The 24,521-nt window shown below is 39.4% G+C and overlaps 1 protein-coding gene across 3 annotated transcripts in view; it reads left to right on the top strand.

The window, feature by feature from the left end:
* LOC126195020 (uncharacterized) overlaps positions 1-24,521 on the top strand; it is a 170,521-nt gene that overhangs the window by 62,615 nt on the left and 83,385 nt on the right. For all 3 annotated transcript variants that reach the window (XM_049933454.1, XM_049933455.1, XM_049933453.1), the window contains exon 12: positions 7,670-7,883. In XM_049933454.1, the coding sequence (XP_049789411.1) occupies positions 7,670-7,883 (214 nt within the window). The remainder of the gene's footprint in view (positions 1-7,669; positions 7,884-24,521) is intronic.

Here is a 24,521-nt window from a genome sequence, read left to right as displayed (position 1 = left end):
TTTATGAACCGGGAGATCCGGGAAAACCCAAGAATTTTTTCATCTGGGAGAAAACCGGGGAAAAACCCGGGAATTGTTTAAAATTCCAGGAAGTTTCATTGTTTAAATTTTCTGTTAAATTTTTGTGATTTTTGACTGGTAAGAACCAATACTCTAACAAAGGATATTACTGTATCCCACTACTGCAGAATAATACTGCAGCAACAAAACATGGACGAGAGAAGAAAAAAAAGAAAATAAAACTTAAGCTTCAAAGGTAATGCGCTGTATACAACAACAAAACAGTGCTCATACAAGCGTCTGCCAACAGCGAAGTGTGTCAAAGGCTTTAGGAAGACTATGCAATGATTTGTAACAACAAATTGCCTCCGATGAGCGTGGTGTAACAACTGTTTCAATTAGATTCGTTTGAGCAGTTGCGGGCGGGATGTTGCGCATGCGCAGCTGAGTCGCATATGAGTAGTACTTTCTCCCGCTTCTGGTTACAGAAGTGTGGCTGGGCGCCAATACTTAATATTGCCCCGGTTCGGAAATTAATAAATCTGGGGCTGATGCACAGAGCAGTCTGACTTGTGGTGGGGAGGTGGGTCGTCTCCACGTGACCTGTGTTTACGTTTAGTGATTTTGTTGTTTTCTCTTCATTTATTGCTCTCACGTTAAATGATAACAAAACGGATTTTTGTGGCCGGGAGCTATCAAATGAATTAAAATACATTCGCGTTATTACGGAAGGCTAAAGTATGTTATTAGTTTTTGATTTTATTTCCACCTTCCTGACAGTCAAACATTAATCGCCTTCCAGAACAATGAAGTTATTTTTGCCGGTTTGCTAAAGAGATTTGGCTTTTATTAATCTTTTCTGTTGAGGCAGTCAATTTATTTGAAACTAAGTGTTTAATTTCCCACTATTGGCTAGTTTCAACTGTTCACTGCATTTCAAGTGCACGTATGGCATTATGCCATAATAAAGAACCAAACATGAGATAATGCAGTACTGGTACTCCAAGAAAATTTACATACGAATGTGCATTTTAAGCCAAATTATGTGTTTTAGTATGGTTCACGAAATTCCAACGCTCTTGAAGTATCCTCTGGTGTCTTGTTTCTTTTATGACATAATGTAAGATCTTTTAATGTTTTACACGTACGAACATATGGGCTTGCTGCGTCATCGTAGCTGCGCAAGTGCGGTGACGCTTGTTATCTGGCGCTCTCTTGCAATTGCAGAAAAGAACCTATTTCTAACAGGTTGCGGGAAAATATTACAAATGGTGATTTGAAAAGCATTACATTCAAAGCAGATTTCCTTTTACTTAAGATGAGCTATGTGTGAGAATGTACGATGAATTTCTTAAATCACAAAGCGTTTGACTCTCATTTAAAAATCAACTCTTTGAGGGCGACCATTTAGAAGAATATCGAGCCCCGAAGATCAGACATTTACGCCGTTATTAAAAATTTTACTGGCACATTTGTGTGATGTATTTTAAAGTGTTACAAGTGCAAAAAAGATCAACATTATATGTAGAAGCTTAGCTTCTCTTCCAGCTTATTAATCTTAGAGACCAATATTATATGTGAATGCTATGTATATTAATTTAAACCATTAACTTTTATTATTTGTGTATTCGTGCTACTTAAGAGTGATCTTGCTATTTGCTGACTACATCACGTGTCCTATGCTGTCATCAGCTGGCGAAATCACATGACATTAGCTATGACCGGCTTACAAAAGCGCATCGCAATCTAGATTTCAATGCTTCGGAAAGTGACGTGCAGTGTTTGGTGAATTCGAATTTATACCTTCGTAATATGAAAATATGCAGCGTACATGTTGCTGCATATCAAAGGTCTTTCAAAACGTGTTTCTCATCCCTGAGTTTTGTTTTCTAAAGTGCCGGGAAATTCTACTCCGGTATATAAAACCATAAAAATTCAAAGGATTGACGAGTTTTACAGTGCCGAGGAAGAGTATACTGTCACTTAACAAGGAAAAAGTGTATCTTCACCCGGGAGCAAGTGTATTATGACTGGGAAATCCGGGAATTTTTTTTCCTTGGTCACGTATACACCCTGTTTCCAATAAGTAGACACTGGCAAGAAGTTAAAATAGACTTTGGAAGAAAGGTATACATACAGTGGTGATTTTACACTGTGTTGCTGTTATGCCTCTTTTATGAGTGAGGAAAATGTCAGCTAGGTGGAGAGTCACCTCAGGATATGGCACGATACTGCCTTATGCTGTAAAATTAGAGACAGCGTGCAGTGTGAATGGTCTCCGAGCTTAAGCTCTTGTATGGATGCATAGGATGTAGTATATGTTACTTTGCGGCCTGATACCTCTCTACTTGTTTATCTGTAGAAACAGTGAAACCCGATATAACTTTGAATTGATAAAGGGGTAGAAAAGTTTTTGCAATACACATACACAAGACCCAAAAGAAGTATTGTTAACACTCAAACCTGCCCTACTTTATACCTGTAAAGTGCCACATAGTGACATCCTGTAAATAGACATAAATGTTGCACATAAATAAACCCCCTGGATGAAAGAATAACCTTTATTTTGGAAGGCACATTTTGAAAACTGACTTTTTTTAGGTAAATGACAAAAATAAGTTTCAGTGCTCAACAGCATTATTAATAGTTGTCATATTAAAAGTCTAGCAAACAAACCACCTTCCTCAATGTGGACCACCACCTCACAGATGGCTACATCTGTACGTCTGTCTGTATCAGACCTACTAACCACCCGCAATACCTCCACTTTGACAGCTGCTCCCATTCCATACCGAGAAGTCCCTTCCATACAGCCTAGCCACCTATGGCCGTTAACATCTGTAGTGACAAGCAGTCCCTCTCGAAATATATCAAGGATCTCACTGAGGTCTTCACAGACAGTTAGTACACTCCCAAACCTATACAGAAACAAATCTTCCATGTATTATGTCTCCTGTCACCTGCCACCTCCCAAAGTCCCACTGTTTGGCCACAGAGGAGCATTCCCCTCATGACTCAGTACCTTCCAGGATTGGAACAACTAAATCCCATTGTCTGCTAGGGTTTCAACTATGTCTCATCATGCACTGAAATAATGAATGTCCTTCTTTTCCTTGCTTCTTCTTCTTCTGAGAAAGTTCAGGAATTTGGTTCTGTACAGCAATTTTTTTAAGGGAAAAAAAAAAACTGTTACTTTGTGGCCTGATACCTCTCCACTGATACAACTCCTTCCCACCTTTTCCACGGTGGTATTCTGCCACCCACCAAATCTACACAATATCCTACTCCATCTCTGCACAACACCTGCTCTCAACCCCTTGCGTCATGGCTCATATCCCTGTAGTAGACATAGATGCAAGACCTGTCCCATACATCCTCATACCACTACCTAGTGCAGTCTGATCATAAGAATCACCTATCCCATCAAAGGCAGGGCTGTCTGTGAAAGGAGGCATGTGATCTACTAATTAAGCTGCCATCACTGTGCTGCATGCTATGTAGGCATGACAATCAACACACTGTCTGTTATATGAATGGCCGCTGTCAGACTGTCACCAAGAAACAGCTGCACCATCCAGTTGCGGAGCATGTGCTGCCCAACTCAAAGGTCTTAATTGTAGTGACTGCTCCACAGCCCATGCCATCTGGGGATCCTTCCTACCAATGCCAGATTTTCTGAATTGCACAGGTGGGAACTCTCCATGCAATATGTCCTATATTTCTTTAACCCTGTCATTGTCCTTTACCCTCCTATCCACTTCCCTGGTCCCACTCCAGCCCTATACAGCCCTTTATTCCAACCACATCCACAGCCTTTTCTGCTTACCTCCTTTCCCCTGTCCCCTCCCCACCACATCTCTGTATGCTTCCTCAAGCAGCACTTTACTATTGCCCACAAGTACCCTGTCATCCCTCCTCCCTCCCTGCCGCAACCTCCTCTTTGCTCCCATCACTCACATTGCTTCTCCCATCATGCACAGTGGCTTGCAGTCTAACCTTGGCAGCCTGAGACAGTATCATGTGCATGTGAGCAGCATTTGAATCTAATTCAGAAGGCCTTTTGGCTGAAAGCTTACTTGAGTATTCTTTTTGTTGTGCCTGTTTGTGAGTCAACATCTCCATTGTGTGATGAGTAGCAATCTTATCATTATCATAATACAGGGTGCATATGACTTAGACCAACCAGGAAATCCGGAAAAAACCCGGGAATTTTTCATAATTTTAGATTTTAGTTATGTTTTTGTAATTTTGACTGGTAAAAATTGATTCTCTAGCAAAGAATGTTACTGTATATTGCTACTGGAGAATAATACTGCAGCAGTAAAATATAAATGAGAGAAAAAAATAAAACTTCAGTTGCAAAGGAAATGCGCCATTTACAACAAAACACCATGCACACACAAGCATCTGCAAACAGCAAAAATATGTCAAATTGGGCGAAGACTATGTAATATTTCATAAACATAAACTGCTTTCTATGAGAGTGACGTCACAACTGTTTACATTAGGTCCATTTGAGCAGTTGCCAGCGGGCTCATGCACATGCGCAGTTGACTCGCATATGAGCAGTGCAGTCTCCCGCTTCTGGCTACTTGATGTGTGGCTGTTAGCTGTATCGGCAGTAGCAACAAGCAGCCAGATCCTAACGAGAAAAATTTTTCTCGCCCACCCTAGCTACCAGATTCGCGCATGCGCAGAGTTGTCAGAGTTATAATAGGGAGGGTGGTAGTCTCCACTTGACCAGTGTTTGCGTTAAGTGATTTCACTGTTTCCTCTTCGTTTACAGCTCCCATGTCAAATGAAAACAAAACAGATTTCTGTTTCCGGGAGCTATCAAGTGAATTAAAATAAATCCAAATTATTAAGGAAGGCAAAAATATATTATTAGTTTCAGTTTTCTGATTTTATTTTATTTCCAAGTTCTTAGCAATCAGGTATTAATTGCCTTGCAGAACAATGCTAAAGAAATTTGGCTTTATTAATCTTTTCCGCTGGGGCAATCAATTTATTTGAAACTTAAGTGGCCGGCTGGAGTGGCCGAGCGGTTCTAGGCACTACAGTCTGGAACTGCGCGAGCCCTATGGTCGCAGGTTCGAATCCTGCCTCGGGCATGGATGTGTGTGATGTCCTTAGGTTAGTTAGGTTTAAGTAGTTCTAAGTACTGGGGGACTGATGACCTCAGAAGTTAAGTCCCATAGTGCTCAGAGCCATTTGAACCATTTTGAAACCAAGTGTTTCATTCCACAGTATTGGCTAGTTCCAATTGTTCGCTGAATTTCAAGTGCACATTTTCATCTTCTGCCATGTATGCCATTTCGCCATAATGAAGACCCAAACATTAGATAGTACAGTACTGGTACTCCAAGAAAATTAACATCCCAAAAACCACACTGTAAAGCTTAATATCAGGTGGTACCTACTTCATTGTGAATCTGGACAAACCAGTGTGCATTTCAAGCTGAGTTATGCACTTTGGTATGGCTTACGAAAGTCCAATGCTCTTAGAGTATCCTCTGATGTCCTGTTTCTTTTATGGCATAATGTAAGATCTCTTAATGCTTTATACATACGAACGTGCAGGCTTCCTACATCACTGCAGCTACACACGTGCACTAATGCCTGTTTTCTGGTGCTCTTTGGCAACTGCTAAATCGAACCTGTTCCTAACAGTCTCGGGATAGTATTGCGAATGGTGGTTTGAAAAGCGTTATTTTCAAAGTAAATTTCCTTTTACACAGGATGAATTGTGTTACTTGTGAGAAAGTGGGATGAATTTCTTAAATCACAGGGCATTTGGCCTTGTTTAAAACTGAATGCTGAGGACCAGCCACTTAATTTTGAGCCCAGATTTTAAATTTACTGGCACATTTGTCTGATGTATCTTAAAGTATAACACACACAAGAAAGATTAGCTTCTCTTGTAGCTTTTTAATCTTAGAGGCCAATATTGTATGTGAAAGCTTAGCTTTTCTTGTAGCTACACTATGTATGTTAGCATGAACCATTAACTTTTCCTTATGGTGTGTTCACGTTACATAATAGTTATCTGGCTGTTGGTTGACTACAACAGGTGTTCTACACTCTGAATATCTGCTGTCATCGGCTGGCGAGATATGATTGGTTTACAAAAGGGCATCGTAATCTCGATTTCAACTCTGTGGAAACTAACGTGCTGTGTTTGGTGCAATTTGAATTTATACTTTTGTAATACAAAAATACGCAGCGTATATGTTGCTGCACATCAGAGATCTTTCAAAACTTCTCCTTTTTTCATCTTCATCAAAGGTCTTCCCAAAAAATGGTGTCTTTATGTTAACATAAGAGAAAGAAAGGAATGGTTGACCACAAACAAGTCAGCAACTCCCCTCTGAGAGACCTGTGTGCACTCAAAGAAGATGACGATATGCATCTGGTGGAACAGCGACGGTTGGGTTTACTACAAATTGCTTCTCTGAGGTGTAACAACTGAGATGTTTTACATAATCCCAAGAACAAAGACCCAGAAGACTGAAGTGATGCTACTCCATGAGAATGCTCGCCTGCATTCTGCTAGACTGACAAAAAACACTATACAGGAATTGGCTTGAGAAAGTCATGCACACACTTTATTCACATGATCTTGTGCCCTCAGATTTTCACCTTTTCCATTATTCGTTGAAGAATCTCTAAGGAACTTTCTTTCTGGATGAAAATGTGCTCTGAACATGAACATGGTTTGATGAGTTGTTCGCCTCAAAACCATGTGTCTTGCACAATTGCGGTATCTAACAGTTACTCCAGTGTTGGCAGACTGTTGTAAATAATGAAGGAGAATATATTATTGATGCTTAATGTCTCTGTTATGTGGACAGAATTTAATAAGCTTCTGGAAAAACACTATGAACTTGCACATCAACCTAATAACTCTCTGTTGTTAGGAGGAATTTATTGTGATACTGATTTGTTGTAAAATTATGGAATAATTTTTAAGTTCATGAACAATCTTTTTTTTTTTTTTTTTCCAACAGTGTTTGCTCCCCGTTAGGAATAGACAAAAGTTCTCAAACAGCAGTCATGCAGACTTAAACTCACTTCAGTCTCTCTCCACATCTAGTACACTGTAAATAGAATTACTGACTTCAGGAAGCTGTCAGTACATTTTCACTTCATCAGTTAGTAAACAAGAAAATTAGATGGCATATGTGGTTCTGTGAAAAGAGAATCCAATATATCATCTTCAAGATAGAGGAAGCAGTGTCAGACATATTTATTAAAAAAATTGAGTTAAGATAATCACTATTAACAAAGTGTATAATGGAGCTAATTTTGTTACATTGAGGCTATCTGACTGTTACAATTTAAAAAAAGATAGCAGAACTGTTTGGAAATCCTAGATTTCTTCTGGATTATCAGTGCTTGGTGCAAGAATTGGCGAGATATTTAAATAATGCTGTACTCTATATTGTAAGTCATTAGGAATCACGCTTCCTTATTAGGTATGTATGTTTCAGTACTGTGAGGTTCATTGAGTAGTTATATTGTAATAAAATGTGACCTGCTCAGTCAACAATTGTTCGACCATTACAAGGTAATATTCCATTTTCAGAATGGTATCTAGAAGTGCTCTGGAATCATTTGCACTTGTTTTTGCTTTCTAAAAATGTACAATTTATTATTTCTTGCATTTCAGCACCCTAAAATTCCACAGAAGCCGCAGTAGACTTTTATTGACTGGAACACCTTTACAGAATGATATTAATGAATTGTGGGCATTGCTAAGGTTTGTGTTGCCCAAAATATTTCCTGAAGAAAATCTACTTGAGGATTACCTCAAGGTTTCTGACTTTCAAGGAAATGCTGAGATGGAGGAGGATAAAAGATCTATTATCAATAAAGTGCACCAGGTTAGTGTGTTTCATGGAGTTGAGTATTTCATTGTTGATAGAAGCCTAATATTGCATTTGTCTTTTCCTTCTGTGTAATTGCAGTAGAATCTCGATTAACTGTTGCTTTTGGGACCAAAAGATGCTAAGGATGCTAAAAATATTGCTTAATCTAAGGTGAATGGAACAAGTCACTTATAGAGCTCAAAACAATGTAATAAATCAAAATTAACTAAAATCAGACAATGGAAAATCCAGGATGGAATGTAACAATATTATGAAAAGGAAAGTTGCCACTCACCATATAGCGGAGGTGGAGTCACAGATAGGCACAACAAAAAGACTGTCACAAATAAAGCCTTCATCAAAAATAGATGACACACACACACACACACACACACACACACACACACACACACACACACACACACACTCACACTGACTGCAGTCTCAGGCAACTGTAGTGTGTGTGTGTGTGTTTTTGATGAAGGCATTATTTGTGACAGTCTTTTTGTTGTGCCTATCTGTGACTCAGCATCTCCACCATATGGTGAGTGGCAACTTTCCGTTTCATAATAAAATTAAGTAAAGGAATTAAATTTCTAATAAAGAGAAAAGAAAACGAAACCTTACAAATTGAAAAGCCACTTAGTGTACAGTGGTTTTTTCTGTGTGTCAATTTCTTAAACCCTGAATTCGTGGCAGCATATGCCACTTATTTGCTACAGTATATTCATGATAGTTGTAGCAGGTGGCTGTTGTTCCAGATACTGAGGGCAGTCTCTAATGCATCCTTTGATGCAGATTGGCTGATCTTTTCTTCTTCCTTTTCTTCATCATCTGACTCCTCTTGCTCAACAATATACTGCTGCTGCAAAACAAGATTGATGTCCTGATCATCATAAAATTCTCCATTGGTGACAGCAGCGATGTCACCTTCTGCTAGCCACTCCTCAACATCAGCAGGCTATATATCATTTTGAAGAGATTGTAAATCAGTGACTAAATCTTCAGTATATGGCTTGGGAGTTCTTACTCTTGATTTAGGTTAGGACACCTTCTTCCATGATTTTCATTGAGTGATTTTATTAAGTTCTGATAAATTTTCAGTTTCATAAACTTAAATAACACTCGGAAAATGTTAAAACTATTAGTTGATTTTATTATATTGAAGGAAGGAGAACCTGAAACAACTGAAGCAATAAAAAACGACAACAAGTGTGCTTTTAAATTGTTGAAATTACTTAACATAAATGGCAGACATAATCATTAAATTGCAGTCTCACCACCTCTCCTCAGTTCAATGATATTACATTTAACATTAACAAAAATTAAGATAAACCCAACAAGCTTCTCAAAGCGACGGATCCAGGAGTTCTCCAAATGTACGTGCTTTGGCGGTGGTGAAGTTGATGCATGAAGTTAAGTATAACTTTAATGTGCCTCAATGACGTCCTCACCCCCACCCTCCATCCCTCCCTCCACCCCCCGGATACACAAATTGGTAAATGGAGTGGAATTTGATTACTGCTGGACAGCAAGTATTTCAGGCAGAGTAACTCAGCAACAGCTGTTGCCAGAGCTATACATTCTGCCTCTGTACAAGACAGAGAAACACTAGTATGTTTTTTCGTTGCCCAGCACATTGTGTTTCCAAAAAATTGTAGGCCTAACAAATAATGTAAGATAGATCTTGTCTGCCATTTTGTTCCAGTTTGCATCAGCATAGGCTGGAAGAACTTCATGAGTTCCTTTTTTATGATGTAGTTTCATATTGATGTTTCCTTTGATATATCTCAAAACTCTTTTTCAAGCATCTACAGAGTTCTTCTGATGGATTGTTTTGTTATCTGCTCAAGAATTTTTGACCACAGCACAAAAATTTGCAGTTTGACTTCTATAGTTGTCTTTACTGGGTTACATCTTGAATGTTGAATCGTTGTGGATTCAACATTCAAACATGATGGTTGGTCAATACATTTCTCCTTTTTTCCTTGAAATCTCGATTACCAAGAATGATTGTGGTTCTCCCAATTCTTTTATTTTAAACATATATTTTAATGTAAATTTCACTCTGTCTATTTCCTCTCTATTATTTCCTGCTGTCAGAATGTCATCAACATAGAGCACTATGGAAATGACAAGTTCCTTTAAGATTGTATAGTAAAGACAGTTATCTGCTTCTGACTGAGTGAATCTTACAGAGATAAAAAATGTGTGAATAGAATGATGCCATGCTACTGGTGCTTGCTTTAAGCCATATAAAGACCTCTGTAAACTGCAAACCAAACCAGTTATGTCTTTCAGTTCTTCAGGAAAAGCCACTCCTTCAGGAATAACCATGTACATTTCTTCCTTGAGCAATCAATGAAGAAAAGCTTCGGCAACATCAGATTGTTACAGAACCATTCCTTGTTGGGTTGTAACAACTAGCATCATTCTAACAGTTGCAAACTGAGCCACTGGTGCACATGTTTCCTTGTAGTCAAACCCCTTTTTCTGTGAACATCCTTCAGCCACAAGTCCAGCCTTGTTGCTTATGATATTTACATCCTTGTCCATCAGCCTGAACACCCACTTACTGCTGATGGCCTTTGTTCTAGGGAGTAATTTAACAAAGATCCAAGTCTTGTTTTCCTTTATAGGAGATCTTATCTTCACAAGTAGCAATTTCTGTAGCTTTTCGGTATGTCTTCGACAAATGATTCAGCATTCAGTGCAAGAACAGCATATTCAACTGGAGGGTTCCTCTTCCTGGTAGAATGTCTAACAGCTTCCTTTTCAGTTTACTCTTCATCAGTGGTCAATTCCTGCACAGGTTCTCGAATCCAGTCCTCAATTGGTATGCTTTTGAGGTCAGATCTTCCTTCACGGGGAACAATGTTCCTTCCTGTGACTGTTTTTCCTGCCTCTGGACACTAAAGTCTTAGCTGTTAGGACAGTAGCCAGTAAAGTAGCACTTCAAGGGCTTGTTGTCAAACTTCCCCTCTCTCAATTCCTATGGTACCAGGAGATAAGCAATACATCCAGATACCTTCAGGTTACTCAAGTCAGCTTTCTCGTTGTACCACAAAGCTGCAGAAACGTTTCCTTCCAAAGCCGCTGTAGGACTTGGAGGTATATGGCAGTGCGAACAGCTGCTGACCAGAATGTCTTCTTTAATTCACATTGAAGTAAGAAACAGAGAGCTTTCTCACATTTTGCTGAGGAGCGTATCTGATTTTAAACTCAAATTCTATTTCTTGTTCTCCAAAAAATTGCTTCAACTTGTTCAATATGCATTCATGACCACTGTTACAGCACAGTGTGCTGATCTTCAAGTTGAAATGATCTGTAGCCATGGCATGAAACATCTTCAGCTAGACTTAGATTCCAATGTGTAGCCACTGTGAAAAGTGTAGTCATCGATCCAAGTGACTACATACTGCCAAATGATTCCCATGATATCCCACACAGGTCACTGTAGATCAGCTCAAGAGGTCTGATGACATGTTTCCTAGTCTGAGTGTATCACAGCTGTGAATGTTTTCCTTCGCAGGTTCTGAACATCATTCCGTGGGGATTGTTGAAGTGTCCTGTTCCATACCATCAAATTGTGACTGAAGGTTTTTAATGCTATCATAACTCAAATGCCCTATCTGCTTTGCCACAGTTCCGCATTACTTTCAGCTGAAGCAGCTGCCAAAGCTTTAAACATTGCAAAAAATTTAAAAAAGACATAGCTGAGATTCGTTCATATTCACAATGGAAATTGTTTTTCCTTTTTAACTAAACATTGAGCTTTTCCAAATGTGATACTGAAACAATTCATTTCCAATTTTGTAACTGACATCAGATTATAATTAAGATCAGATGCAGATAAAATGACTTTAATTGTTATCTGAATTTCCTTTCCTTTTAGAACACTAGGACTTTAATTTCTCCTTTTACTGTAGTGCCCAGAAAAATGCCTGACTGAGCTAATGTAACTTAAATTCATTGTTCCAGTGTTTTTTCTTTTTTTTAAATTAGTGAGAGGTATCTTTCTGTTAATTAAGTGTCGCATTGCTCCAGAGTTCAAGAATCAGTTTATGTTGTTCACTGATTGAGCTACACTTGACGTTGCAAAACAAAAACCATATTCCTCTTTGACATTAGCCATGATCACTGAGTTGCTGGCTCCGTGTCAGCAGTTAGTGCTTTTGTGACCAGGCTTTCCACAAGGATCACAAGTAAAGTTGAATGAGTTCCTCAAAGTACCTTGCTGATTTCTTGTTTTGCTGGCATCTGATGAATCTTTTTTTGATACCGTTGAGTCTGGAAAGCTGTAGGAGATGCTGTGTAATAATTTTTGTTTTTCCCAGTGACTCCCTTCCACCTAGACTCTTCATAATAGCCTATATTCCACGAAGCTCAGCATCAAGTATTTCATAGAAAACGTTTCAACTGCAAGTGACCACCACAATGTATTCTGCAGGCATCTTTAAAAGTAGATGGCACATAATGTCAATTTTAACAGTAGCTCCAGTTGAATGTGAATCTCGAATCAATTTATCAAACTTTCAGAAAGTGATTGACTATTATATTACTTGTTGCATTGAATTTCATAATTGAGTGCTTTCTCAGCAAAAGTTGACTAATAATTCCTTCTCTCTCTAACGTATTGCACAGAAATGCACATAAATCAAAAGGGGGGTTACTTTCGCTGTCACATATTCCAAGTGACAGTCGGCAGTGCATTCAATGAGACTTAAATTTGCGATATTGTTTAGACAGCTCTGCCTGTCATGTTTCCTTTGTGGCATGCTGCGTGTCTCCGTCTCTGTCCATAGATTACACCTTTGTGAAATGATTCACTGGCACAAATAGGAAGAGTTCCACGTCCTTGAAAGAGTTTCCACCCTGAATTTCCAGTTCTTGAAATTTGTTCCATTGAATAAAGGAGTACAATGTTTTCCCTCTTCAGTTGCCATCTTGAAAAACTTGTAGGTGCGAGTCCACTCATGGCCAGGTATTTTATTACAAATTCAGTTTTAAAACAAACCTGGACCCATAACCTGATAAATTTTCAGTTTTTCACATTTACGTAACACTAACAAAATGTTAAACGGTAAGTTGATTTTATTAAATTGGAAAAAAAGAAACAACTGACTCTACTGAGCAACGAAAGAGGCAACAAGTGTGCTTTTAAATCTTTGAAATTATGTAACCTAAGTTGCAGATATAATCATTTAATTGCAGTCTCAACAACTTCTTTGCCAACCTTATAAGTTGTACATTTTATGTTGCTTCAAAAAGATCACAACCGTCTTATGTTTTCTCTAACAAAGTAATGACTCACTACTTCTTGTAATGCCGTTTTATCCGCTCAGTAGCATACTGGTCCATTTATTGGGCTTTTGTCACATGGAGGGGTGGCTTGGGGTATTGTCTACCAATAAAACTAAACAGGATGTTAGGTTTTTGGTGTTGAGTATTTTGTATAAGGCAATTATGAGGTTTGTATCCTTGGCTGAGGGCCTCCCCTGGCATTTGTCAGGATTATTGCAGGTATTGGGTCCAAGAGGTACAGAAATATGCGAACTAAGAGTTGTTAACCATAACCACTTTTTTTCTATAAAGACATTTATAATAACGTGCTTGCTACACTGACCGGTGATAACTGCGTCCGCCCTGATAGCTGAGTGGTCAGCGTGACAGACTGTCAATCCTAAGGGCCCGGGTTCGATTCCCGGCTGGGTCGGAAATTTTCTCCACTCAGGACTGGGTGTTGTGTTGTCCTAATCATCATCATTTCATCCCCATCGACACGCAGGTCGCCGAAGTGGCATCAAATCGAAAGACCTGCACCAGGCGAACGGTCTACCCGACGGGAGGCCCTAGCCACACGACATTTCCATTTTTACCACAAAAAAAGACAGATTTGTCGAGACTCCATTGTGAGCCACAAAAGGCTAATTCTGTGTCAAAACTACATGCATTGGAAACAGTTTTGCCTGTGCAGGTGGCCAGCGACGCAACATGACTACTGCGTGTGGGGAGCCGCTCTACGGCTGGTGTATACTGACACCGAAGTTTGTCCTCATTCCACGGTAACGCCAGCTCGCACTCGTACCTGCACTTGATGGCTGCGTCCAAGCCTGTAACGCTGACACCGTACCCCCCAAAGAAGATGAGCTACCAAATGTGGCTCAACATGACCAGCTGGCCATCCATGACTTTAGTTTTGCCAGCCCCGGTATCGGAAGACATAGCAATATTTATCTTGTTTTGCAGACACAGTAATTACTGGTACTGATGAGCGGTCTTATAAAATTGCATCTTAGTATATGACGTGTACAGTAGAAACAAGACAAATCAATAAAAGTAAGAACAACGCAATACTGACAATCAAGTATGGGTGAACAGTACTTGTAGAGTCAAAAGACTTAGTAGCTATTTGGTGCTTGAATGAAGTTAACTCATTTTTATTAGTAATTATATCTTCTAGGATATCCATAATTAAATCATTATCCATTGGGAAACTGGACAAAGAATGGTTTGCATATGTTAGTATGTATGATTTGTTATAGTAAACTGGTAAAATTCTCGTTAATGGGAGCTTTCCAGTTGCATGAAAAGTAGTTGGTAATACAGAAGGCATATCAAACAGATCACATTATAAATCACAATGGGTGACATTTAAAATTAATCCACTACCTTTTAGTTTGAGTGTGAATGGTTGATCCGGCGTACCCGAAGTTTTACATATAAATTTGACATTGAGAGTGAATTGAAAGAATAAATTATACCTTCAGATCATCGTTTAAGAAATGGCTGTTAAGGATGTGTAAACTTCCTTGGGCAATCGTCTTGTGGAGGATTATTCATAAACAATTCTTTCTCACAGCTAAACGTACTACTACCTAAAAATACTGCTGATTCTGAGCAAATTAACTTATGATTACATTTACATATATACATATCATGCTTATTTAGAGTTTAAAAAATACCTTAGGTCCTTACTGGTCAGTAAATAGTCCTTTAGCTGATACATGACGTGAAGGCCTGCTTGTTGCAACTTGACAGGGTAAGTACAAATTTTATACATTTCAAAATTATGCTTGGCTGTGGCATTGGTATAGAAACAATAATCATTCATTCTTCCTCGGTCATTAAAGATTATGTTGTAGTTAACTTGTAGCAAGCATTTAAATTACAAGAATTAACAGGATAAATCACAATAGATGTCTCATCTAACTTACTTTCAATTAATGGTAGCATCTGTAAGAATTGTTCTGGATGCAATAGTACACTGCTTAAGCAGTCATTTGAACTACTTTTTAGAGCTGCTCCTAAATCAAGAGCATCAATTCTAGCATTTGATAGACTGTCAGTAATTGTTAAAAGCAGAGTGTTTAAATCTAAGTTAGCACTCTCAGCATTCAATCCTTCAAAGAGCTTGTGGATGGTTGCGTTCATCTCGCCACAAATCATCTTGAAATGTGTAATAAATTGTTTTACAATTTGTTCGATAAAAACTATATTATTAGTAATGGCTCTTTGCATATTCCTTAATACAATTATTTCATTAGACAGGTTAATTGAATTTGTACTAGACTTGTTCAAGGGATAAAATTCCATCTGTAACATCTAATAGATCTCAACTTGTTAAAGTACCAAATACAGAACGAAGGACATTTCCTCCAAAATATAACCAGGCATGTTTGCGCCTGATCGAGGTTTTGTGTGACAAAAGGTGCTAGTGTCTTAGGTAGCTGCCATTTCCTGCGGACTGGCTGAAATTTGTTTTTGTGGAAGTTATAACTTGTGTATAAAAATCTGTAGTTGGAATTTCGAAACTTTTTAGATTTATTGGACTTTCTACTTTATACACTAATTTTGGTACTGATAGTGTCAAAACTGAATACACGTGTGAAATTTCAATTCAGTAGTATTTATTGCAGGAAAAAAAATTGAAAAAGAATTCTGGTATTGACAGACATAAGCAAACAAACAATCTTTCTGTTTAATTCCTTTCTACATCATATTTACAAACAAAATGCAAAATAGAAGTGAATTTTAGTGTTAGTGGTAGTACTTGAAGCGAGGCGAGATACACAGCCCAACATTACATTCAGCGCACTCAAATAATGTATCCTTTCTTCCAGCCTTCCCTGTTAAAATTTTTTTCCTTTTCACTGCATACCACACACCTTCTTTTACCTTTCTTCTTCCTTTCTGAAATGGTGACACGATTAGGGAAGTGCTTTTCTGAGTGTCCAGCTACTTTTCCAGACCCTCAAGAAACGCTCTCTGCCTCCCCAACAGACAACATCAATCTTTTACATATTATCTCCAAGAACTTTTTGTTGTAGTTAATTTCGTCTTTGTTATAATGTTGTGCAGTATGCAGGAATTTGATACTGCCATTACAATACAGTAAAAAGCCAGCTTCCTCCACCATTTCACTGTTTTGTGTTCCAGAGCACCATAGACAGTCATTGATCAAATAGGTCCACCCCAGCTTTGTGTTGATTATAATCAACAATTGCTGCAGGTTTCATTTTTTTCTATTGATTTTGTTGTTGTTGTTGTTGTTGGTGGTGGTGGTGGTGGTGGTGTTGTGACACTCAGCATTGTTGCTGTGTGTCTTGTGCTGACCATCCAAACATCTCTCTTATCCTTCCAAAGCAAAGCAAGCACGTTTCCTTTGCAGCGGAAAACTTGTTCCCTTTGCTTAGCTTTGCCTCCTTTAGTGCTTTTGGCAGGCCTTTCCTGTTCTTCATTACTGTTCCACAAGACCAGTATTCTCTTTACGTAATTGTTCAGCTAACTGTACACTCTTGTAGAGATGGTTGACAAACACCTTGTATCCTTCACCCAGCAGCTTACCAGTCAAAACGCATCACAATAGTAGAAGCACTCTTATCTTGTTCTTCACCTTTTCTGTGGTACACGTCAAAATTCCATATAAAACCAGTTCTGGATTCAGCAAAGTATACAGCTTCATACCATACTTGTTTAGTTGTTACAGCTTCTCTTGGATAGTAAATAATTTGAAATTTTTCCCTTGTTGAATTGAAGTGTAACTTCATAAAGGGCATCATATCCTTTTTCACCTTTCTTCTTTGCTTGTTTGTTGCCATTGAGGTGAAACATAGATAACACTGGTCAACACTCATTTTCTTGCCAAGGATATTTGAGTGGCTTTAGGATGGGTTAGTGGTGCTGAGGACGAATATAGCAACCATTTATGCAGTTTGGCTCTAGTTTTTGAGATAATGCATGATTTATTCAAAAAATTAGAAAAAATTGCTAATACTGAACTCGAGTGCTACAAACTACAATGAAAAAAGAAAATAATCTTTATAAATAGCTTCTATGAAAACCTGATAGGCATTTGTCCATGTATAAAACATAATTGAAAAGTTTCTCTATAAGTATATCATTTTCCGTCCATGACGAACTGCTTCCTGCACGCTTTCCTTTTATAGGTCTCTTCAGAACAGTCACGTTGCAGATTCCAGCAATAATCTGCCATCATATGCCTGTCCCATCTTCCTTTATATCTTTCCTCTATTCCTTTCATATCTTGATGGAACCGCTCTCCTTGTTCCTCACTGAAATCACCTAGATTACGAGGAAATCGATCCAAGTGGCTGTGAAGGAAGTGCAATTTTATGCTCATGTTAGCTCCTAAGTTTTGAAAGTTAGTGAGCATGTTTTTGACCAGTTCCTCGTAATTGGGAGCTTTATGATTGCCCAAAAAACATTTTACAACAGCGACAAAACTGTTCCAGGCCGATGCTTCAGTGACAGTCATGACACTTGTAAAATTGGTATCGTTGATGAGCCTGCGAATTTGAGGACCATCAAATATTCCTGCCTTCAAGTTTTTCACTACTGAGTCCAGGGAACGTATTGCAGATGTATGTGAAGCAATTACCATTTCTGTCTAAAGCTTTGGTGAATTGCTTCATTAGTCCTAACTTAATATGTAATGGTGGAAGAACAATCTTGTCCCTACTAACCAGAGGTTCATTAATGATGTTTGCTTCACCAACAGCCATATGTTCCCTTGGAGGCCATGTTTTCTGCTTCCAATGTTCGTGCTTTGCCCTACTATCCCACATGCAGATATAACATGGGTGCTTTGTGTATCCACTTTGTTGTCCAAGCAAGAAGTTCACCATTTTCAAATCAACACAAATCAACCACTGGTGCTGCATATACTGAATTTTCTGCAGAACCATCTTGATGTTAGCATATGCTTCACAAAGTTTTGTTGAGTGGGCAATTGGAATAGATGCGTAACGATTGCCATTGTGTAGGAGAACACATTTTAAACTTCTAGTGGAACTGTCTATGAAGAGACGCCAGTCCTCTGGTCTATATTCCGGCAGCCCCAATTCAAGTAAAAGTCCAGGTATATTGCTGCAATACACTATAACCTCTTCTTGGTTGAAGTATGGAAGAAGGTTTTCTTCTCTCATCCGGTAAGCTGTTATTTTAACACTTGGATGAAGACAGTTCTTTTCCTTAAGCCTGGATGCTAAGAGTTCTGATGCTTGCTTTGAAAGATTGAGTTCTCGTATCAAGTCACTGAGCTCCTTCTGGTCGAACTGCTGGGGTTGTGTCTCACGTCCTTCGTATTCCGAACCACTACTTGTACATTCCTCGCCGTGCACATCGTCATCTGATGATGTTAGCGTGGGTAATGTTGTGAAGGTTGGTACAGGAACATCGTTGCTGTGCACCACCGGTCTTCTTGCTGACTCCAAATCGGGATATTCCCACTTTCGTTTTTTGAACCTATTAAAACCTTTCACATTAACAATGCAAAAATAGCAATCATCTGTATGGTTCTTCTGCTCTCGCCATACCATAGGCACTCCGAAGTTTAAGCTTTTCCTTTTTCGTTTTGTCCACTGCCGTAAACACTCCACACAGCATTTACAAACTTTATGGGGTGCCCACGCCTTGTCTTGATCTCCAAGTTTAATTCCGAAATATGCCAGATACGCTTCCTTCACAAAAGGAGTGATATTCTTCCTGTTCTTTTGAAGAACGTATTCACCACAAATGTAGCAGAACTCATCTGGATGGTTCACGCAAAGACGGCGTGAAGAACTCATGTTTTCCTAAAACAAAATTGCACAAATACTACATATTATGCAGAACTTTCTTGTATTTGCATGTCAATCACATCCAACAAACATCATTAATTGTTTTGTGTGAAATGAATACTCGCCTCTTATTTGCTACGTCACAATGAAAAGGTTCTATCTCCTTGAAGCTGCACTGCACATGTGTGTGACTTTCGACCATCGCCATTTTTCTTGTTTACACTGAACGCTACCTATCGGCTGTTGCGGGGATTACCTCGGCCAACAAATGAATGTCGAGTACCGCCGAATTCAAATCTGCACAACCCTCAATATCTTCAACACACGCACCGCACAACAGGACTGAACACATGCTGACAGTGTGATGTTTGCATGATGTAATCCTCAACCACACAGATGCACTCCCTGAGCACAATTGTTTAATAAAGATAGTACAATATCACTAATTAAAAAACAGGTAGCAAATACATTACACCATATATGGACCCTGCACTCGATATTATCCACATGAAACTCTCATTTCCACAAATAACCTATATCTCAAAAACCAGAGCCAATTTGGAAAAAGTACAAATATACTCGGAATGAGTATCATAACAATATCCCATTTTCGTTCAAACTTCCCTGGCAACGAAAAAAAAATTTTATTTTGTAGAGCTGTGTAATATACGAGGGCCGTTCAGAAAGTAACCTCCGGTTGATTTAAAAAAATACACCAAGTTAAATAAAAATATTTTAATATATACATCTTACAACTACATCTTTGCACTATTTTTCTACATAGTCTCCATAGCGATTGAGGCACTTATCGTATCTCTTCACAAGCTTTGAAATTCCTTCTGCATAAAAATCACCCGCTTGTGCCTGGAGCCAGCCTGTGACCGCATCTTTGAGCTCTTCGTCGTCATCAAACCGCTGTGACCCGAGCCATTTCTTCAAATGCATGAAGAGGTGATAATCACTTGGCGCCGGGTCTGGGCTGTAAGGTGGATGGTTGATAACGTCCCACTTGAAGGACTCAAGAAGGGCCGTTGTTCTGCGAGCAGAGTGAGGACGGGCGTTATCGTGCAAAAAAACGATACCGGAAGTCAGCATACCACGGCGTTTGTTCTGTATAGCCCGTCGTAACTTTTTTATTGTTTCACAGTACACGTCTTGATTAATGGTCGTACCACGTTCCATGAATTCAACCAACAACACCCCTTTGGCATCCCAAAACACCGTTGCCATCAGTTTTCTGGCAGAAAAATCTTGCGAGGCTTTTCTTGGTTTGGTAGGCGAATTTGAATGTGCCCACATCTTTGATTGTTCTTTTGTCTCAGGGTTCACGTACTTAATCCAGGTTTCGTCACCGGTCACGATTCTGTTTAACAATGGTTCTCCTTCGTCCTCATAACGTGACAGAAAGTCTAATGCAGAGGCCATTCTTTGAGTTTTGTGGTGGTCGGTAAGAATTTTGGGCACCCATCGTGCACAGAACTTACGGTAACCCAATCTTGCTGTCACTATCTCGTACAAGAGAGTCTTAGAAATCTGTGGAAAACCAGTAGACAACTCCGACATTGAGAAACGTCGATTTTCACGAACTTTTGCATCAACTGTCTGAACGAGTTCGTCAGTCACCAATGATGGTCTACCACTCCTCTCTTCATCATGAACGTTTTCTCGTCCACTTTTAAATAAACGTACCCATTCACGGACAACTCCTTCACTCATAACTCTTGGTCCGTACACGGCACAAAGCTCACGATGAATAGCTGCTGCAGAATATCCTTTGGCTGTAAAAAACCTTTTGACAGCACGCACTTCACATTTGGCGGGGTTTTCTATTGCAGCACACATTTCAAACTGCCAAAAAAACTAAACTAGCGCAAGTACGACGTTCACTCGACCACGGCTTGATGCCGACTGACCTGTTGAGTGCGTGAACGCACAGATGGCATCGCTACTCCCCCCACAACCCGCACTGTGACCAATCGGAGGTTACTTTCTGAACCGCCCTCGTATGTATAAATCTGTTCCTTGACAAAACACGGGAGCAACAATTACTTACAGCTGACAACCGGATCAGTGCTGTGGCCTCTCACTTATTGTCATATGCAGCAAAATAGCAACAAATAGTGTCCTTTCTGCTATCATCACAGTTTTTCATTGTTTGAACCTTGAACTAGGCAGGAGCTTATTGTCAGACCTTAGCTTTGCCTGTCTTTGTATTGCATAAAATTTCATGGGCTGCTTCATGGCTGTTACTAGAGCACTATCAAAGAAATAGGAGTACATCTAAAGGTTTGCTTGATTCATTCATCAAGTGCTCCATTGTGTTTCACTCCATGAGGACCTGGGTACACAGCTATGTCAGGAATTTCATCTGCATTGGTCCAGTCACTTTTAGACCTCTTTCTACTCTGAGTAGGTGTAGATGTAGAAGATGAATCATGCTCAGATTCATTTCATAGTATATCTGCAGGAGAATGAATCATAATGACAAAATCTGTGAAAATAATATGATAGGTGTATGCAGAAACTCAACTTCAAACAAATCTTGACTTACCACTATTTTTAGATGATATATAATGTGAATTGTCGTCAAATATTCCTTTTTGGTTGTCTGTAGACTCATCAAGGACTTTGTAAATCATTTGCTCCAAACGTTTCTCCTCTTTACGGCATGTGTTGTACACAAAATCAACACAACAGCACATAAAATGCACGAAATGGAGAGAACTTGGAAGTCAGGTAGAGCCTACGAAGTAAGCAACAATAACATAGGTTTCAGCAAGGAAAATTTTTCCAATGAAGCTACTACTGCCATCTAGCAGTCACAGCAGTGACTACAATGTATGTAGACCACACAGACTTTGCGGGTGACATAAATATATGTTAGATACCACGGAAAATAACAGTGACTGCAGCAACGTAATATTACGTCCTGCAAGTGCCGTAATATTAGTCAGCCACATGCTAGGTCATAAGAAACAGTTAGGTAATCTCTTTTCCATAATCAGCAAATGTAGACTGTACCTGCGTTTTGGCAGTATTCAGAGTGTTATACCAAGACGTTCCCATTTCCAAAACTGAATCATTATCTGTGACTGAACGAATCAAATCAATTTGCTTCTTAACAGAATTGAATTGTTGTTGAATCTCACTCAAATTGTATTTAAATACAGGCTTAACATTGTTTGTTTGAAACTACCGTGTCTGGCCATGGTTCAAACGAAACACCTGTTTGTGGTACTACTACTATAGCATTAATTGAACACATTGTCATAATAAAAATTAGAATTGCAATAAACACGGTTAACTAGAGTTAAACAATAAATATAATACAAATGCGTCTCTTGTGGTGACTTGTGGAATAAGATTTAGTTACACTTGCGCACTTCGTGTAATAGCTGCATTCTGTATTTGCACAACATATACATATATGCACATGGTTAAGAAATAAACACACGTTTTACACTCACTCACACTACATGCATCTGCGAAGACTGTAGGGGTGTCTGGGACTGCATCGCTCGGTGTAAGCCGACGCCTCGGCCTTGAAGTCTGGACTGCGATCTCGCGCTGCCCGTGTCCTGAATTTAGGAACAGCTGGTCAGCCCCTCGGTTGGTCCTCATCGTCGTCTCACGATGCTACAGGAAGTTTGCCCAGAAATAGCTTTACATGAACAACAGTCGAAAGAAAAGGCAGTTGAAGCTTAAGAGTGACTGGCAACAACGCCTCCAAGGTTGGATATGGTCCTTCCCAGAACTACTTAAACTTTTTGACCTGACGCTTATTTAACACTGCATTGCTCAGGTAGACAAGATGTCCAACTCGATACTGTGGTGCAACTGCTTGGTGATCGAGTTGTTTTGCTTGCTGCAGGAAAGATAAATGATTCCGCCGTTCCATTTCCTTCCGTGCCTCCTTTAGCTTGTGCGCTAACTCCAGCAAAGTCCAAGGGTGAATGCAGCCTTCTTCCATATACAGTTTCATGTGGACTTAGGACAGTTGACATGCGCATTTTTGCATTGTAAGTGCTCACAGTGTATGGAAGACACACATCCCAATTGTCATGCTTGCTGCTTGCATCTTAATGATTGTTCTGTGAACTTGCACAATGCGTCCATTTCCTTCAGGGTGTATTGGAGTAGTTATTAGCTGTGTTATTTGCATTAGCTTACAAGTCTGTTTAAGCAATTCATTCATGAAATTTGATCTTTGGTCACTGATTATGCTTAATGGTGATCAAAACTTTAGAATCCACTCCTTCATAAAAACCTTAGCCACAGTCTCGGCACTCTGATCAGGTATTGGTATAGTGAGAAGATATCTGGAGAAATGATCTAACATGGTCAACGTGTATTTATTCCCATCTTTAGTCTTAGGCAAAGGTCCAATGACATCAAGTTCAACTCTTTTGAATGGTGCACTAGTCTCTGGCAGTTCTTGTAATGGTGCCGTCTCTCTCTCTCTCTATTCGTTTAGTCGGTTCCGACTCTTCGTGACCCCATGAACCAAATCACGCCACTTTTTCCTGTCTTGGACTCTCCCGTAGACCTTCCCGGTTGGAACACATAGCTTCTGTGATGCCATCAATCAATCTCATCCTATGACGTCCTCTTCTTCTAGTTCCTTCAATCTTCCCCAGCATTAATATTTTTTCCAGCGAGGCATGCCTTCGCATTGTGTGTCCAAAGTAGGTCAGATTTTGTTTTAACATTAGACCTTCCAGGGAGAAATCTGGTTTTATTTGCTCCAATATTGATCTGTTGGTTCTCTTTGCAGTCCATGGAACTCTAAGAAGTTTCCTCCAACACCACAATTCGGAGTCAATTCTTCGCCGTTCAGCCTTTCTAATGGTCCAGATCTCCCATCCATACATCACAACTGGAAAGACCATAGCCCTCAGAATACTGATCTTTGTTGCTAGTGTTATATCTCTGGACCTTATAACCTTGTCAAGGTTTGACATCGCCTGTCTACCGAGCAACAGGTGTCTCCGGGTTTCATGGCTGCAGTCGCCATCAGCAGATATCTGGGAACCAAGATAATTGAATGTGGTCACTACCTCCATGATTTCTCTTGCCATATCCCATGAATTGGTAGGTGTAGTTGCCATAATTTTCGTTTTCTTCACATTCAGCCTAAGACCGGCCTTTTCACTTTCGTCTTTCACCTTCAGCAAGAGTGTTCTCAATTCTTCTTCACTTTCTGCCAACAGGATCGTATCATCTGCGTACCTGAGGTTGTTTACATTTATTCCAGCTATTTTAATTCCTGTTTCCCGTTCATCTAGCCTCGCATTCCTCATAACATGTTCTGCATACAGATTGAATAAGTACGGTGACAGTATGCAGCCTTGCCAGATCCCTTTCTGAATCTTTATCCATTTCGTTGTTCCATACATAGTTCTCACCGTGGCTTCTTGGTCAAGGTATGAACTCTGTATTAGATGAATGAGGTGATCTGGTACACCCATGTTTTTCAGTACGTTCCATAATTTGTTGTGATCGACACAGTCAAAGGCTTTGGCGTAATCAATAAAGCAGAGGTACACATCTCTCTGGAATTCTCTTGCTTTTA

The sequence above is a fragment of the Schistocerca nitens genome, chromosome 7 (assembly GCF_023898315.1).
Source record: "Schistocerca nitens isolate TAMUIC-IGC-003100 chromosome 7, iqSchNite1.1, whole genome shotgun sequence".
Classification (NCBI taxonomy): domain Eukaryota; kingdom Metazoa; phylum Arthropoda; class Insecta; order Orthoptera; family Acrididae; genus Schistocerca; species Schistocerca nitens.
The sequence above is the reverse complement of the archived record's forward strand: the minus strand, read 5'-3'. Positions and strand labels throughout refer to the sequence as shown.